The 18,317-nt window shown below is 38.9% G+C and overlaps 1 protein-coding gene across 3 annotated transcripts; it reads left to right on the top strand.

The window, feature by feature from the left end:
* The first annotated feature begins 319 nt into the window (after positions 1–319).
* LOC311284572 (uncharacterized protein) lies at positions 320–12,674 on the top strand. 3 transcript variants are annotated; one of them, XM_084399667.1, is made up of 8 exons: positions 320–415; positions 4,834–4,934; positions 5,493–5,541; positions 6,790–6,983; positions 8,709–8,863; positions 10,422–10,885; positions 11,186–11,394; positions 12,182–12,674. In XM_084399667.1, the coding sequence occupies exons 3-8, from the start codon at positions 5,526–5,528 to the stop codon at positions 12,392–12,394; spliced, it is 1,251 nt and encodes a 416-aa protein (XP_084255793.1). In that variant the 5' UTR covers positions 320–415; positions 4,834–4,934; positions 5,493–5,525; the 3' UTR covers positions 12,395–12,674. The 3 variants fall into 3 exon arrangements, with proteins under 3 accessions (XP_084255793.1, XP_084255795.1, XP_084255794.1); XM_084399669.1 differs by having other exon boundaries at positions 381–415; positions 4,834–4,920; XM_084399668.1 differs by lacking the exon at positions 4,834–4,934 and having other exon boundaries at positions 381–415.
* The last annotated feature ends 5,643 nt before the right edge of the window (positions 12,675–18,317 follow it).

Raw genomic sequence — 18,317 nt, 5'->3', positions numbered from 1 at the left:
CACACGAAAAATTACATTACAGGTTAATGTTCAAAACCAGGCTCAACAACAGCTACACTTGATTGAAACATTTGCAAAAATACTTACTGAGTGGGGATGGAGAAATGAAGCTTCTATTAAGCTTTCTTTGAATCTTTGAAGCTTTTCTCTGATTGTTTTGGGAAAAGATTTGAAGCATCAAGAGTGTCAAAACAGTGCCATCCTGTGGCGAGATTTGCAGCCGCCATAAACCCAAGTGAAAAGAGATCCCGGAAAGAGATCATCACATGTAGCCTGCTTTTCAAGTGATGCATTTTTTAAATTCTTCTAACAACCATGTGATTTACAATATGTGTCTTTACAAGCAAGCCGTATATATTTGGTTGATGTACCTGCTCCAGGACAGTTGGAGAAGGAAACTGGAAACAGAATATATGTAAGTAGACCAACTTATTCTTTCAGGTTTTGAAAGACTGTGTAATATATGTGTTTTGTTTTGTTTTGTGTTTTTTTTTTTTTTATATTAAGACAATATATTTATGACTGTAAATACATCAACAGTACAGTACATCATGATTTTGTTTAAAATCTATTATGGGGTACTATTCTATTCAGTGACAAAATTTGAAATAAAAAAATGTATTTTGTAATGGCCACCTAGTGTTTAAGGGTCATGAAACCCCCCTCTTTCAGCTCAAGTCTAGCTCACAATCTTTTTGAAAAATGCAACTTAAATGGGCGTGGATGGCTGTGAGAAGAAGGGAGGGGAGTGGGTGTGGTGTGGTATGGTACGGCACGGCAGGGGGGGGGGACTGTCATCGCCTGAGGCCCATGCATATCGACTGTCACTAAAAATCAGTGGTAAAACGTGAGGAAATGCTCGATTTTTTTTTTTTTAATATATATAGCTGGCAAAGTTAAAGTCTAATGAAATACACTGACACCTTATTTTTGTCCTTTCAAAAGTAACTTAATGCCCTGCTACATATTAGCCTAGTAATCATAATTGTATTTAAAACATATCAATTGTTTATACACACACTTCAAATGCATATATTTGAAAATAATACATTTTCCGCTTAAAAAAAAAACTTTCCGTACATAGATAGCCTAGATCTACGCGCCCCCTAAACCCACATAATAAAGATGAACAGTGACATAGAAATTATTTGCACAAATTAAGCATACGTTCCATACAATTGAGGTATTATCGAAATATCTCAATTTTAATAACGAGTGATTACTTAACAAAAGGCAAGTAAAACGGTCAGGGTTACATTTTAGACACACACACACACACACACACACACACACACCTCTGAAGCGATAGAAAAGTCCTCGGAACCGCATCACTCGCAAGATGAAACCTGCATTGGTGTACAAGGCCGAAGTCCACCATTCTCCAGTTGAGTGGTTGCTACACACACACAGTTTAGATGTGTCCGTGGTTGATGGCCGGAGTCCAGCCCTGGCAGCATCGCGGGGAAAGATGCACTGGAACATTAGCACCACGAAAACAAACGCGCGTCCCATCATCGCCTCTGTCATCTACTACGTGATATCACAGTTCCACGTGGTGTCATGAATAATTAAGAGAAAGTGTCTTCTCATTGGCTAAGAAAACTCAGTTACATGAATAATTATGAGACACTATATGTACGATGTTCGACATCGGCTGCGGCTGGATGCAACCGATCGGCGAGAGTAGCCGCGTGCAGGCGGGGAGGAGCTGCAAACGGAGACGTGAAGTCGGACACTTTCTGGTTCCCGTAGTGACCGCTCACGTGGTGTTTGCATACTTTACCACAGCTGCAGTGAAATAAATGCAATATTTGCCAAATAATACACAGATGTTTCAGAGACATTTTCATTCAATACTTTATGCACAGCTTTATACAGCGTTTGAACAAGAATAAAGTTCAACATACTATCAATGAAGTGGAGTCAACGTTTTTTAAGCAGTTTTAATTTGATAAACATGACACAATATAATATGACAACGACATGAAAAGAGTGTTCACTGTTATAATAAACTGATTTGAGAGCTTTAGAGGAACTAAAGGTGTTCGAAATAAACACGAAACACACGTGATCGTTGTCATGCGTTGAATCCGGCCAATCGTGGAACAGCTGTGTCGTCATCAGCCCACGTGCAGCCCAGTGCAGCCGCTCTTGAGAAGCTGCGCTGGCTGAGTTCTCCGGCTACTCTCGAATTGCTCGCGCGGTACTTTGATGGCATACGTCACAGTCACGTGGCGTCGGGGCTGTATCAAGTCGGACAAAATTTCGAACCGGCATGCACTGCTTCAAGTCAGCCGCCGATCGGTCTGCGCAGAGCTGCATGAAGTCGAACAAGCCTACTGAGTCATTAAAGTACTATAGTGCTCTGCCACGACACGATGAAGATTTTACACCTGGAAGATGAAAATAGCGGAAAAATTTAAATTTTTTAAATGTAACCATTTTCCCCCTACTATTAAATCTAACAGATGCTAACAATGTCTTCAATGGTGTTCAACAGGCGTGCGCCTCTGAAGTATGAGTGAAACTAATCCAATCCTGATTGGTGTTGCATAATGACGTAACATGTGACGGCATAACCGGATGCATAAAAGTGACGCCGGCCAAACACACATTAGCCTCGCGATGAAGCAAGCCACTCCTAGGCTTTGAGGGGCGTGGCAAGACAACGCAGTGCCTCGTTCCCTTCTCAGGGAACAAGGATTACAGTCGTAACCCGAGACGTTCCCTATCGTAGGGAACTCAACACTGCGTCGTTGAAAACGACTCCTTGGGGAACGAATGCCCACTTTGCCACGCACCGAAAAAGGCCTGTCCTAGAGTGAAACTGATCTCAGGCACTCAGCTATAGGACGAGAGCACTCATGCGCCAAGCGTACTAGGGAGGTGCAGACTATAAAACCTGATAAAAGTGTGTGGGGTAGCCCAACCGGCTGCCTCACAGATCTCCTGGAGGGGCACTCCCAAGAGAAGGGCCCTAGAGGACGCCATGTCTTTAGTAGAATAAGCCCTTATGGCCAAAGGTGAAGGCAAATTGCGCACCTTGTAGGCCGAAGCAATAGCCTGAACAATCCAATTACTGATGGTTTGTTTGGATGTCGGGACGTCATCTTGTACAGTAGATGGCGGTAATACTCCCAAGGAGTGAGCAGCCAGTAACAAGTAAGTTAGTAGTAGAAGAAGAACGCCGTAATCTCAGTTCTCGCGCATGCATCCTGGCACTCCCGTGAACTCTCGTCAGAGGCCCACATTGAAGAACACTAATAGTTGGATGTAAGTCGTTATTTTTGTTGTTTTTCCACACAAAAAGTATTGTCGTCGCATGATAAATGTATGATGTTTTTAATAACTATTCTGGGCCGGCGAGTTTGGGTCCCTCTGAAAGCCTATGAAGGAGTGAGAGCTGTCAGATTTCATCAAAAATATCTTAATTTGTGATCCGAATATGAACGAAAGACTTACATGGTTGGAATAACATGAGGGTGAGTAATTACTGACAGAATTTTCATTTTTGGGTGAACTAACCCTTTAAAGGATTGAGACAGAATATCAACCAAAAAATCCAGAAAAAACATTAGTATTTGATCCACTACCAACCAGCAAGAATCCTGCCTCCCACCGATTGGTTATGTGCCAATGTTGAACACAGATTAGTCCTACCACTTTAATAAAGTACTAATAATGTGTATAAAAGAAACCTCTCCACCACCATGGGCAAGACCAAAGTGCTGTCAAACGTGAGGGACCAGATTTTAGACCTGCTCAAGGCTGGAATGGGCTACAAAATCATCAGCAAGAAGCTTGTTGAGAAGGACAACTGTTGGTGCCATCATTTAGAAATGGAAGAAATACAAATTAACCATCAATCGCCCTTGGTCTGGAGCTCCATGCAAGATCTCTCCTCATGAGGTAAGGATGATCATGAGAAAGGTGAGGGATTAGACCTGAATTACACAAGAGGAGCTTGTTAATGATGTCAAGGCAGTTGGGACCACAGTCCCCAAGCAAACAATTGGTAACACACTACGCCATGTAGAAGCCCGTCTGTAGTTTGCCAATGAACATCTAATGATTCAGAAAATGCTTATGAGGAAGTGCTATGGTCAGATGAGACCAAAATTGAGCTCTTTGGCATCAACTCAACTCGCCATGTTTGTATGGAAGAGAAATCAAGTCAAGCAAGGAGGTGGAAACATAATGCTCTGGGGCTGTTTCTCTGCTAAGGGTATAGGACGACTTGACCGTATTGAGGGGCTGATGAACACTGAAGACGGGTCGTGGAAGGGTTTTCCAGCATGACAATGACCCAAACGCCGCTTCCAGGAAACATGACGTTCAACCCGGAAACAGTAGCAAAACGTTGCGCACCGTTTTGAACTTGAACGTGCCCCAGAATTGCATATCAGCAAGGATCTTAGGCTGTACTGAACAATACAGAGCAGCATAACAGCGTAATCACTGTTCATAATCAGTATATACGTAAACACAGCGTCAGCAGCCGTAGCGACGATAACTGCAATTCAAAATATGCTAGTGCACTTTTGTTTTATAAATTTAAATTCTGGAAAAGTGGCTGGTAAAAAATATAAGTGGCTGGTAAAATTGGGCATCCACCAGCCACTGTGGCAAAAAAAGTGAGTTTCCCACCCAAACTACAAGAAACGTCTTACCTCTGTGCTTGCCAACAAGAGTTTCTCCACTAAGTACTAAATCATTTGTTTTGATTGGGGATCAAATACTTATTTCACTCACTGAAATGCAAAATAATTTATAATCTATAAATAATGTGTTTTTTTTCTGGATTTTTTGGTTGATATTCTGTCTCTATCATAGACAGAAGGCATCGACTGTCTTCCAGTGCCCTGCGCAAGACTGAGCTCCCTGTCGTGAGACTAGCACGGATGAAGGGCTCGGCTTAACGTAAGAATACCAAGGTACACTGGGTAACATATCCCAGGAGGAACATGTAACACAATGCCTATCCGTAGGGAGGACTTAGAATACACATATGACCCGAGTACGGGATAGAACGTTGCGTGAAAAGATTGTGACGTAACTCCTCATTCTCTATAATGTGTGTGTGTGTGTGTGTGTGTGTGAGTAGACCCTATACTTAAAATCGCTTTTTTTTTCCTTCTTGGATAAACAACCAATCACAGTCTTCAAAAGATCAGCCCCGCCTCCTCACTAAGATGAAAGTTTATGTCTTTTCCGTGCTTAGAGTTGCTCTCAGATAGGTCTCGAATCGCTCTTAAGCTAAGACTCCTACGTAGAAGTAGGCCCTGGTAAATAAAGTATCACCCTGATTGGCCAGACTCACTGATGACAAATACACCTTCAGTTCACAAATCTGCATTTTTATGAACTTGAAAAACTATGTAAAAAGGCATTGTTTAATTACCTTTTGATTATATTATAGGCTGGGATTGTAAACTCACCTAGTCATCAACAGACAATTAATACTTGTGTCACATGTCTTTCTGTTGTATTAGGAGGCTTTACCAGTGTGTAAACTGTAGAAAACAATGGCTGAAAGCAAAGGTGAGAGACACTTTCTACTTCAAACTAATTAATTCTGTATAAATAAATCCTTTTGATATGTTTCACTCGCACTGCGTCTACTTTAGACGCATATAGGGAAACTCGTTTTATCCGAATACTTAAGCCTGATTGATTCATGTCTGTGCTTTTCACCATCTTTGTGTATCTAAAGTCATTGTTCATGAGTCATAATTTAACTCATTATAATCTGTGCATTATAGTTGACCATGAATTAATGCATTTTACTGCAAGTTTTTCCACAAATATTTTAAAGGGTGGGGGGTGAAATGCTATTTCATGCATACTGAGTTTTTTACTCTGTTAAAGAGTTGGATTCCCATGCTAAAGATGGACAAAGTTTCAAAAATTAAGTTGTACATTTGATGGAGTATTTCTGTGCCAAAAATACTCCTTCCGGTTTATCACAAGTTTCGGAAAGTTTTTTTTGAGTATGGGCATGTGTGACGTCAGATGGAGCGGAATTTCCTTAATACGGGTCCTAAGGGCACTTCTCCCGGAAGGGCGCGCGCACACCCGTAGACCAGAGCAAAAGAGCGAAAGCAGTTCGCCCATCAAAGCGCTGTGCTCGGCTTTAGCGCAATGTCAAAGAAAGAAGTGTGTTTTTGGTTGCCAGGGCAAGACAACCCTGCACAGATTCCCAAAGAACCCAGCGTTAAGGGACCAGTGGATGGAGTTTGTTTTTCCAGAGCATCAACGGAGTTCCCTGTTCCCTGCATTTCGACGATGATTGTTTTATAAACAAGGCCCAGTTCGACGCCGGATTTGCAGACCGTCTAATGCTTAAGGATGGAGCAGTCCCAACGATAAAGGTTCACGGTCGTGCGTTGGAACCGCAGGTGATGAGTAAAACTGCTTCAAATGTCTGTGTGTTGTTAGCTATCAGCGCGTAAGCACAGCAAGCAAACAGTGAACAGCGCTCGTGATTCTTTAGCTCCGCCCACACGGCACGCCTCCAGCCGCTCGTTTTTTTCCGGAAAGACACGGTACAGCCTATCTTTCTTTTATAAATATAATAAAACTAAAGACTTTTTGGAGATATGAAGGATGCAATACTACTCTATAGGTACTCAAGATTAACATGAGATTGACTGAAATGTGTTTCACCCCCCCTTTAAGAAGTTAAAACCCAAGATTCAAGAGCATTTTATTTGCACATTACTACTGACCCATTTCACCCATGCACCCCAGAGGTTGTTAAACATTACTAATGTTTGTTTTCTATCTCAGAGCTTATTGTCACTGACTTTTCATGGAGTCCAGAGTGTGTCCAGGATCTTCATACGTCTGCGGAGCGAACGGCTCTCCTCTATCACCTGTCTTACCTGTGTCTGGGTAGTATCCCGAAGCTGGAGCATCTGATCCGAGAACAAGCTATTGGAACACAGCTGCTGTTTGGATCCACTGAGGCTGTTCTGATGAAGGTAAAGCTTAAACCATGACCTTACAGCTGGACTATGGAGCCCAGATCTAAAAATTAACAAGATTAATTTAAAATCAACTGTGCTAATCTAAATTAGCATGACAGAGGCTGTCCATAAATATAGAATGAACCAAGAAATGCTTAAAATTGCATGGAACTGAGAAGCAAATCCAAGGAAAACGATGGCAGCAGAAAAAGACTGCAATAAAAAAAAGAAAAAAAAAAAGAGAAAACACTTTTAAAGCAAGCAAAATAAACTACACACATCAGCTGTGGAATAAAATAAAATAAATGCCTGGAAATCATTTTGTAATGAATTCTATATATATATATATATATATAAATGCATGTGTGTGTATATATATATATATCTATATATATCTATATCTATATATATATATATATATATATATAGTTACGCAGAGTGTTTCAGAATCAAGGAAGAGGAGGATCCAAATGCAGTATAGCAGTTTATTCATCATCACCAGCAATGTCAGCAATCAGTGATGTCTGGCTTACAGAAAATAGTTTATAAAATAGCTCCCAGGCAGAGCTTCAAGAGCTCGTGTGTTAGCAGCTCTGATCACCTCACACAGACATGCACTGAAAATGTCAAAAACTTTTAGCCTTTTGTGTTCAAACAAAGATGGAGAGACTCAAGAAGGAATATCTGCATTGGTTTCTATGGCCATGATGTTGGGTTGGTAGGTATATGCCAAAAACAACAACAACAACCACAACATGGAGGGGTTTGCAATACAGATGTTGTCTTATGTACAACATGACAATGTGTAGCAGCCGCACTGGACTAATGTGTCTTCTGAGGCAGTGGCAGAAACATAGGAGGCAGGTATGTGTGGCTTTATCCCGTGCTGTTGTCTCTGCCGGTTTTAAATATATGTCTCCATTATAGTGTCATATTCTGCTCGTCCGGCACTTAGCAACAGCACAACCTTGTTTCTGCAGCAGTTCTGCATGTTTCCAATAATAACGTTTGACGTTTACGCTGTGAGAAAGTCACATAAACCACACAAAATCCGATCTGAGCAGGCAAACTAAAACAGATTTCCAGAAATGCGATTTGAATAGTATTTCAAACAACATATAAATGTAGCTCGAAACGGATTTGTAAAAATCACATTTCACGTTCACACTTGCTAAATCTGAGCTGATTTAAATCATTTATGCACTGGATAAGGCCTACATGGATAAGGCCTACATGGAAACTGAGAACAAAACTGTCTGGGCCCCAGTTAGATAGCCCAGGTCAAGCCCATTTGGGCCCCACATGAGTGTGCTGGCTGAGAAGCAGATCACCCAGATCAGGAAGTCTTATGAAGTAAAATAATAGCTTTGTGTGAGCAGAATTTGTATTCTGTTTTCAATCTTTACCCAACAATGACAGTTCACAGTGTCCACATCTGTCAATCTCCAAAGGAACACCATAACGGTAGCTCACTATTCAAGTACTCATGCACTACTCCAAGTCCTGAACAGAATGCAGTTTTGTAACAAAATCCAAACAAATCCCACAAAATTATTTATTTGTCTTAAAGGTTATGTGAACTAATGTTTTGACCAGCTCATCTTATTTACTTTCCGCTTTATTGTCCTTAAAAGTTACTTTGTTCTGTAACACTCTGTAACGCTTGGCAACTAATGCACTGGGCCAACAATTATGACATACTAATGACTGTACCTGTGGATAATTGATGTTTTCTCTTAGTGTGTGGGCACGAGTTCCAACCTGGTCACCTCCCTGTTCCCGGGGCTGATGCAGGCTGTTCAACTGAACAAACCCAATCTGGCTGTGAAGTACCTGGAGAAAACCAAAACATGGATCGATGACATTATTAGAGCAGTGGATGACATTGTAAAGAGGTGAAAAGCAATAACATACCATGGGGTTGTTTATGAAACATTTAATGGCAAAAAATAGTTTAAATTTCTATTTCCAGTGTTTCCCAGTAAAAAAACATATAAATATCGTTAACCCTCTGGGGTCTGAGGTGTTTTCTGGGCCCTGGAGGTGTTCTGACATGCTCTGACATTTGTGCTTATTTCTGTTACTTGTGACATTTTCATGGCTAAAGTCTGATTACACTATATTCAGCACAAACTCTGCTACAATAATATGAGCAGCATGTATGTAAAAGTTTGTAGTTTTGAGAAAATTACGTTTATGCGTGGTTTGTGAAAAAAACAAAAAAAGTCACTGAAATAAGGCCATAAAACCCATACTGACTATTTGTTTACAAGACTTTTGACATTTGTATCACATTGTGTAGAGTTTTTGTTTCAAAACTATGTGAAAATCATCCTGTCCACTCATTCACATTAAATAATATATTGATTTCAAATTTGTAAAACATAAAGCTATATGTGAGGAGGTGTGAATCATCATGAATATTGATGTGTTTCACACAAGATAAAGAAGATGAGGACCCTCCCATAATGGCCCTATCAGGTGGCCTGTGAGGGAACTATAAACAAAGAATGAGGAGAGATTTTAGGTCGATTACTTAAACAGAGAGTATTTGTTTTTGATATGATTTACGTCATTTAAAAACACTAGACACTTCAAGCTTTCAAAAACATGTCTCTCACTTATGGGTGGCAAGTATTCGCTGAGTTACAGTTAATTTTCTGTCGCATTTCAGATTGAACTTCACACTGAGAGAGACGGCAGAATGCGCATCATGTTTATTTTCTTTATTTTACGAAAAGCAGAACATTTAGTTTTTATGATGAGTGTACACAAATAAAAAAATAGAAAACTTGCCTGTATGGTATTTGCCTGTAAGTTATTTGAGCGTCTTTTGCACTGATAAGAAAAAAAGTGAGGCGATCGAACCGGCGCGACCGCTGACCCAAAGGGGTTAAAAAGATCAATTTACTTGAGAAACAATATCACATAAAAGTTTGCTTTCCAGTGGAAACTCGCACTGTGTCCTAGTCCTAGGCTCTAATGGGGAATGACTCAGCATGACCGGAGACTGAAACACGTGTTTTAAAGTGACAATAGTATTGGCCGGCTACAGCCTATGTCGTCACTAGTGCGACCGTGACGTATAAGAAGGGCACCTAGAAAGCATGTCATCCAAATCTTCGTCTTCAGGAACTGTTTTGTTTGAGTATGTGATAGCGGTAAGAAAGCGATTTACTATAACTTGTGAAGCTAAGCGTTTTAAGAAGTGTGTGGATCCGTGATCCAAGATTTTTGCGACTCCATGACACACATGACTTGTGCATTACTTGTTTGGGTTTGCTTGCACTGTGAGCCTTTTATTGACCACCATAAGTAGTGCAGCTCTAAAGGGTAGTAACCTACTTACACACTCACACAATAAAATGGAATAGCACCATATCTCTGATATTACACACAATGTACTCTAAATCCAATCACTGTAAGCGTTCATTTATCTGAATGCACCTCCAGGTATGCTCAACAAAACCAAAGTGTGGCTGCATGCACCAGTGATGTGATTCAAGAACAGAATGAGACTGAAGAAAGACAAACTCAACAATCTGTGGAGATGGAGAGGGCGAAGACAGCAATGGCCAATCTTGAGGAGGAGCTGGAAAAAAATGCCAAAGATATAGAGAAAATTGAGAAAAACAATCAAATGAAAAACTCTGAGATACAGAAATGCACTGTGAATGTTTCTGGAAAAAACCACAGTGTTGGTATTCTGTCCTCCTTGGTGCCACATTTTCCATCCTTTATTAATTCCATCTATAATGCTATCACTGCCCCTGGTGTTGATGGTCAAAACCACGATCTCAATGCCGAACTGTCTCGTCTCACATCTGAAAAGAGAAAACTGCAAAACAAAGAGAACAAACTCCATGTCGAACTGATAGAACTTCAGCTGAAGTTGGACAGTTCCAAAATAAAGCAGGGTAAGTGTCTGGTTTTATAGTTTAGAAAACAGATCTACTCTTTATTATATCTTCATTTAGGTTCTGGCCTTTGCTAATGCAGTACTTCAGATGTAACTGTGCTTACATGAAATATTTGAATCATCTGAACATTCATAGAAATGTTAAAACATTTGAAAGAATCAATATAAAGTAAATGTCATCGGTAAGTGTGCCAGAGTATCATGCTGTTTACACATTCACTAACGTAAGTTTAAACGGTCTGAACGGGCTTAAACTGATCTCTCAGAAATCAGAATCTGCTGTATGTTGTTCCTCCAGGTGTAATCCAAGCCAGCCCTTCCCACCTGAAGAATGTTCAATCCTGTCTTTCTCAAATCCAGAAAATTCTTGTTCAGCTTAAAAGGTTTTGGGAGAAAGTGGGATGTGAGCTGGAGCGTCTGAAAAACAAGACCTTTGTTGATGAGGCTCTGATTGATGATCCTGACATGAGGGACCAGTTTCTGCAATCTATTGAAATGGCAGTAAAGGTAATTTAAAGTTGCCCTTGATTTATTATTCTTATTTAAAGTCTCAGAAGTTAAAGTCTTTAATCTCTCCCTATTCTAAATATTTTGCACTATATGGAGTTTCAGACAATTTTGTGTAGTCCTAATTCTGAGTGAACAGTGTAATTTCCTAAGTACTGTAGATCACTTTTTCATATTTATAATTATATTTTAAACTCATAATTATTTTTAGAGTACTGATGTACACCTGATGTTCCTATATTGCCCACAAGCCAAAGTAGACTGCAATCTAAAAAAAACGAAAAACCCCCCGAGATAATCTGTTCCTCAGATCTCTTCCCTGAGTGCAGAAACATGGCCGTTGTGTTTCAAGAAACTAATGTATTTTCCAAGGTTAGGTACAAACCGTCCTGGTCAGATTTATTGGCACCCTTGGTAAATATGAGCCAAGAAGGCTGTGAAAATAAATCTTCATTGTTAATCATTTTGATCTTGTATTTAAAAAATGTACAAAAAACTAAATCACATTATGATTTTTTTTTTTTTTCAAAGGATAGGCTTTGGTGAGTTTTTTTCTTTTTTCTTTTTACAATGCAGATTTATTTTCCCAGCTTTTCCCCCTCATATTTACCAAGGATGCCAATAATTCTGACCCGGACTGTACTGTACAGTATATGCAATGACTTTCATTATGTAGAGTGTAGTTAATGAGTGAGACAATTGAGTGATTATGGGAATATATTGAGTTTATGTGAATGTATTTTTAGTAAACGTGCTGTAAAAAAATCTTGTGCCTTTAATCTTTCAGTTTTGGAATACATTTGGTCAAAACTGTCAGAAAGCAAGTAGAATCTTATACGTTCAGTCTAAGGATGCTTATCAGTTCCTGGAGACCAATCCTTCCTCACTCTCAGAGAGCCACTGGGAAGAGCAGTATAAGACTGTGATGAAGAAGCTGAATCAGATCAACTCCCAGGAACCGTCTACAGCCGCCATCACTGAGTGGCATTCAGATATCTGATGCTTCCTCTCACACTTAAATGCTCCTTACAATGATATTTAATACATACAGCTTTTTTGTCATTTTAACTGCTTTAACTGTTTTAAAAAATACAATTAAATAAAAACTTTTCTTATGTGTTCAGTTAAAATTCAGTAACTATTCTTTGTCAATTTGATGTTATGGATGTTATTTCTATTTCTCGATTGTGTCTTTGGTTAAAATTGCTTTCATCGTGTAAGAGCTTGTGGTCTGGCCACATGACTTATGTCAATGTAACACAATAAAGACAAAAGACATCAAAACATTTCATTATAGCCAAATCATTCAGAATTCAAATCATTCATTATTATTATTATTATTATTCATACATTTGCCAAATTACCAAATTTTTTACAATGAAGGGCCAAAACTCCAACTTCACTGAGGTCCGTGGGCTGAAAGTAAAAGTTGCATTATATCAAACTGTTGTAATTAATTTAAAGTCTTAACATTTTTTTTATTTAAGTTTTCTAGTAATGAAACTATTGCTGTTATTAATGATGTTTTAGTTACTTTTTAAATGCCAACTGACTTTTTAAAATTGAAATAAAATAAAAAGAATCTTGAACATTTAAGAAACTAAGGGGTGGTTTCCCGGACAGGGTTTAAATTAAGCCAGGAGAAGGCCTTAATCTAGACCAGTTAATCATGGATTAAAAAATGTCTTTCTGAAACACAGATTAAGTACAGATTACTAACACCTGGACTATGGAGTCCTTAACTAAAATAAACCAGATTAATCTTAAAATCTTAAAATTTGCATTGAACTGAGAAGTAAATGAATGGAAAACAATGGCAGCAGAAAAAGACTGCAATTAAAAAAAAAAGAAACTGCACACATCAGCTGTGTAATAAAAGAAAAGGAAAATAACACAAAACTGATTAATCGTTGGTTCTTTCAGCAGCTGTCGGGATCAGTCTGGACAGTTGCAGAAGTCCTGGTCAGGCCAGTGTGCACATCGATGGACAGGAGTTGTCCCATATTCGACTTCAATTAAGTCATTCAACTGTGCTCGTAGTGATAGCTATAGGCCTATTTATAAAGAGCTTTCAAGTCATATCCCACCACACAGGTGTAATCCACATTTTAAGAGTTGGGTAACTCACAACTATGGATTTTCCATGCACACTTGAGTTTTGTTTATTAACCAATTAGACGTTAAAATTTAGATGTTTGAAAACCACATAACTGACCCCAAACCAGAACAAATTTTTTGCCCAAATCCATTTTTACCCACACAATCAAATTCAAAACCACCTCTCCAATCTGGCAACACTGATGTGCAGGTTTCTGCAGTTTTGTTATTGCTGCCATCTTCTGGACGCCAGTTGGCAGTGCAGGATGAATAAAGGTGAAATGATGGCATAAAGAATCGCATGCACAGGGTAAGATTTGTGAAAGTGTACACAAGATTGCATGATTATATTTGCATGACCAAGAGAAGATTTGTAAAGGTGTAAAAAAAACGTTCAATTTTAAGAAAAAAATATTTGCAGCATTTAACTGTTATTTGTAAGTGTAATTCATGTATTGTGAAACTGCAGCTTCATGCTAACGCAAAATAAATATGATCTGTATTTTTCTGACTTCCATTTTTCCCCTTTGTGTAAACAACATTTTTCCAGAGGTGTAAACACACCGTGTCCTGATTGGCTTATGATCCGATCTGCTTGATCCGATCACGGTGATCGCATGTTAATGCCAGGTGTAAACGCAGCCTCTGATATTCCCAACCATGACCAGTTTTACAGGCATTCATGCATTTAGATAAGTCATCCATGTAAAGATTAAAAAGAACAGGGGACAAAATTCCTCCATTGCTAACCCCAAAAGGTGCAGAAACTGTATTGCCCCATTTTACTTGCATCATCACCATGGTGGGCATACCAATAAGCCAAAATTCTCAGAATATATTCCAGCACCCCTCTTTGTCTCATTTAAAAAAATAAATGTTCATGGTTAACTCGATCAAAAGCTTTAGATGCATCAATAAAACCAAACTGGTTAATAAACACATTTATCCTATCCAGCACAATCTTCTCCAGAACTTTAGACAAAATACTGGCTACCACTATGAGCCTGTAATTATCTAAACTACCCACCAGACCAGCTTTGTCCTTAATAACTGGAACTTACAAAACAGACAACATTGAATCTGTTAAAACACCATGAATCATAAAACCAGAAAAACAGAGAGCTAAAAGGGGAGCTAACCTCTTACTTCCATATTTAAAGGCAGGGTAGGTAGGACTATATAAAAATAAAAGATCCAAATTTGTTAAAACTTTCTATACATATCAATACATAATTAAAATGTAAGTACTCTGAAAAAAAGAGTATAAAAATCAAGTGACTCTAGACCGTTTAATCTGTATTAAACACAGCTCATTATTTCGATTCGGGACGAATCAAAGGATTGGCTTAGGCGACTGTCACTCTCTCTCGCAACCATGGCAACCACCCTTTTGCCACGGGATCTGCCCACTTGCGCGCGCACGTTTGATTTGAGGAATTCGAGAGGCACTGAACCTAGGAATAGCAAAACAATGGCAGAGAAAGAGCAATCAAAATTCACATTACCGGCATGCAGTTAGCGAAGGCAAACAAGGCAAAAAAGAAGACAGTACAAGAAAAGGTAAAATGAACAAAAAGTCTTTGGATAAACAAAGAAATAAGACGTGTGTCAATATCATCGTGGCTTTCCAGCGACCACCCCGTCCTCAGCCTCTACTTCCTCGGACCCTAGTTGCACGCCACGGCCTCTTGCACGACCTCCTGCTTCGCCCTAAAATTATTTTTATTTTACAAAAGGACATCTTACAAACCTACGTTTTGCGCATGTGCTCCTGCACGCACTTTTCCAGTCACAACACAGCAATCAGAGGAGGACGCGCTGAAAACTGTAATGCTGTTCTCTTCCTTCATAACTCGTACTGAGAATGTTTGAGTTGCAGAGGAATTTGTGACTGTTTCAGCTGTTCAACCACATCAAAGTTTCGTAATTAGTAAGTCCCTGCTTTTTCTCTTTTTGTTCTTATGTGCTGAAGGGCTGCTGTGCCTTGGTGAAACGGTGTTTGTACGTGAAGAGCTCTTTTCCAAAACGCCATAAACCTAAAAAGCTGCCTCAAAGAACCAGCAAAAGTAATGATTATGAATGTGTAAAATATTGAAAGTGAAAGTGAAAGTGAAAGTGAAAGTGACACGTGACGGCCAAGTATGGTAACCCATACTTGGAATTTGACCTCTGCATTTAACCCATCCAAGTTAATGCACACACATTAGGAGCAGAGTAGTGAGTAGTTAACACACACACACTGCAAACGTGGATACACACACCCAGAGCAGCGGGCAGCCTTTGTGTGGCGCCCGGGGAGCGATTAGGGGTTAGGTGCCTTGCTCAAGGGCACCTCAGTCATTTCCCACCGGTTCTGGAATCGAACCAGCAACCTTTGGGATACCAGTCCAACTCCCTAACCACTAGTCCTTGACTGCAATAAGACATTTTAATTGTTTATTAATTTCTTTGTCGGCTGCAAAGATGAAGTTGACGATATTTGACTCGCGATCTTCGCAGTAGGCTAGTGAACGCATGCACCGGAGAAATGCACATTTATTAGGCTACACAGTTTTATTTTGTTTTGGATGGTTTTGTTTAGAACCAGATTTCTGTAAATATATTCCACATTTTTTAGGCCTGTGAGGCGAGGCTACGGTTCGGTTCACGATGATATAATCTCCAGTTCAAGCACCTTATGTTGTGATTGATAGCCTATATTTACTTTATGTATTTAATCCAGGAATGAAAATATTAATGAATTGATGGAAAAAAAAATATTAAAATTAAGATACAATTAATACAAAACGAAATTCGTTTTAAAGAAAGGCTTTGTGCTTTCTGTTTTGAGGTCTCTGTTAAAGTTTGAAAGTCTTAGTGCAGCTTTCAGAGCGCTCGCGTCCATAATGGAGAACTGTCAAGTAATATTGTTTTTTCCTCATAAATGCAAACACGAAAAATAAAAAAGATGGATTTATAGCGTTTTGGGGGAAAAATGAATGGATTTATACCGTTTTGAAAATGTTTTTTTTTTTTTACTTTGAATTGATCATCAACAATATTGTTGTTTGATTTAATAATCACTGTTGCAAGAAGTGCCTAGTTAAGTTTTTTTTTTTTTTTTTTTTTTTTTTTGTAAGTGGAAAAAGTAGGGGCTGCCACAGATTATGTTTAGTTAGCTCTTTTATTGTTTTTTTCTATAGCCTAGAATAATATAGGTCAAATGCAGCAAGTCAAAAGACCAACTGGACCTTCTTTGCCAGTTTGCTCACATTTCTTTGAAGGATGGCAAAAATATCGCCTGAATATCGATATCTAGATATTGGAAAAAAATATCGAGATATTCATTTTTGTCAATATCTCCCACCCCTACATGCAGAACACCATATATGTTATGAATCTTACACGAAATTCATCTTCATCACAATATAACTGATGGTAATGTAAAAAAGTGTATCAATGCAACCTGTTTTTAGCTTATATAACTAGCTCGTTAGCGAATCAAAAAATATATATTTTAAATTTACCAATATCAATATGCTAGCTTGATAGTGAGTACTAAAATACATCTTATTTGTTTATATTCATAAGCAATTAGCGTTAGATTTTTTTATTACATGTGATTCTGACATGATGTCACTACATGCACTGTGCTCCTTCCTCTCTGCTTGTCTCAGGTAAATAATGCGTCTTCAGCTCAGCGGTCGGAGTCGCACGTTCATGTGTTTTGGGGGCGTGGCTTTGGAAGGAGCCCAGAAGGGAGGGGGTGGAGTGAATGGAAATAATGAACTGTCTTTAAAACAGTCGTGAGAGGTCTACAGACACTCGATTTTTATACTTTCTTTTTCAGAGTACTTACATTTTAATTATGTATTGATATGTACATAAAGTTTAAACAAATTTGAAAAAGAAGTTTTTTAGACCATTCCTACCTACCCTGCCTTTAAGATGTTCAGCAGAGATATGATCTAAACCACTTGCTTTGTTGTCAGACAATTTGCTTATAGCTTGGTACACCTCATGTGTCATTTACATTTACATTTACGCATTTGGTAGATGCTTTTATCCAAAGCGACTTACATTGCATTTCAAGGAACACATTTACATTCTTATCAGTTGTTGCTTTCCCTGGGAATCGAACCCACATGACCTTGGCGTTACAATGCTATACTGTTTGAGCTACAGGAAAACTTCATAATAAAGGAAAACTTCATCATAATCATTATTGTATCATTACCTTCAGTGTAGTCAACATTATAGCATTAATTTTGCACACAATTAACAAGATGACAATAATGCTGTCTCCACAACTCTGCAATATGATCTACTCCAGAAACTCCATCTAGACTAGAGTACATGGAAGAGATATCCTGCAATTATTAGAAGTTCTCACTTCTTTCCAAAAATCAGCAATATTATTATTGAACAACTTCATGGCCATAGAATCAGCCCTCAGGGTTTGCTCATTTTTACAAATAAAGCGAATGGCATACTTATATCTAGCATTAGCAAGTCTCTTAAACTCAAGCTCAGGCTCTTGTCTGGGTCTACCCGCCATAACCCATAATTTGGAAGCTTCCCTGACTTCAGCATGGTTCTGTCAGGACCGCTATCGTCAAATACTATTGACCATTAGCATACAGTTAGGATTGGCGGTCTGGTTCTGTTCTGGGCGGCCTAGCATGGATAAGAGCAGGAGAGCAGCAATAACCATCCAATAGGGTAAACAGAACAGAACCAACATGAATGTATGCAAATATATTTAATTCAAGATTTTAAAGTACAACATAATTCGAGAATTTATTCTGATTAAAGGGGAATGAGAAGGCCAAACCCTGACTGGAGAC

This window comes from Rutilus rutilus, assembly GCF_951802725.1.
Source record: "Rutilus rutilus genome assembly, chromosome: 24".
Taxonomy (NCBI): domain Eukaryota; kingdom Metazoa; phylum Chordata; class Actinopteri; order Cypriniformes; family Leuciscidae; genus Rutilus; species Rutilus rutilus.
The sequence above is the reverse complement of the archived record's forward strand: the minus strand, read 5'-3'. Positions and strand labels throughout refer to the sequence as shown.

What these genes read in the sequence shown, in the direction of transcription:
- LOC311284572 (XM_084399667.1), top strand. An exon ending in CAGTTCCAAAATAAAGCAGG is followed by an intron (nt 10,886 to 11,185) that starts GTAAGTGTCTGG and finishes TTGTTCCTCCAG; the next exon opens with GTGTAATCCAAGCCAGCCCT. An exon ending in CTATTGAAATGGCAGTAAAG is followed by an intron (nt 11,395 to 12,181) that starts GTAATTTAAAGT and finishes TTAATCTTTCAG; the next exon opens with TTTTGGAATACATTTGGTCA.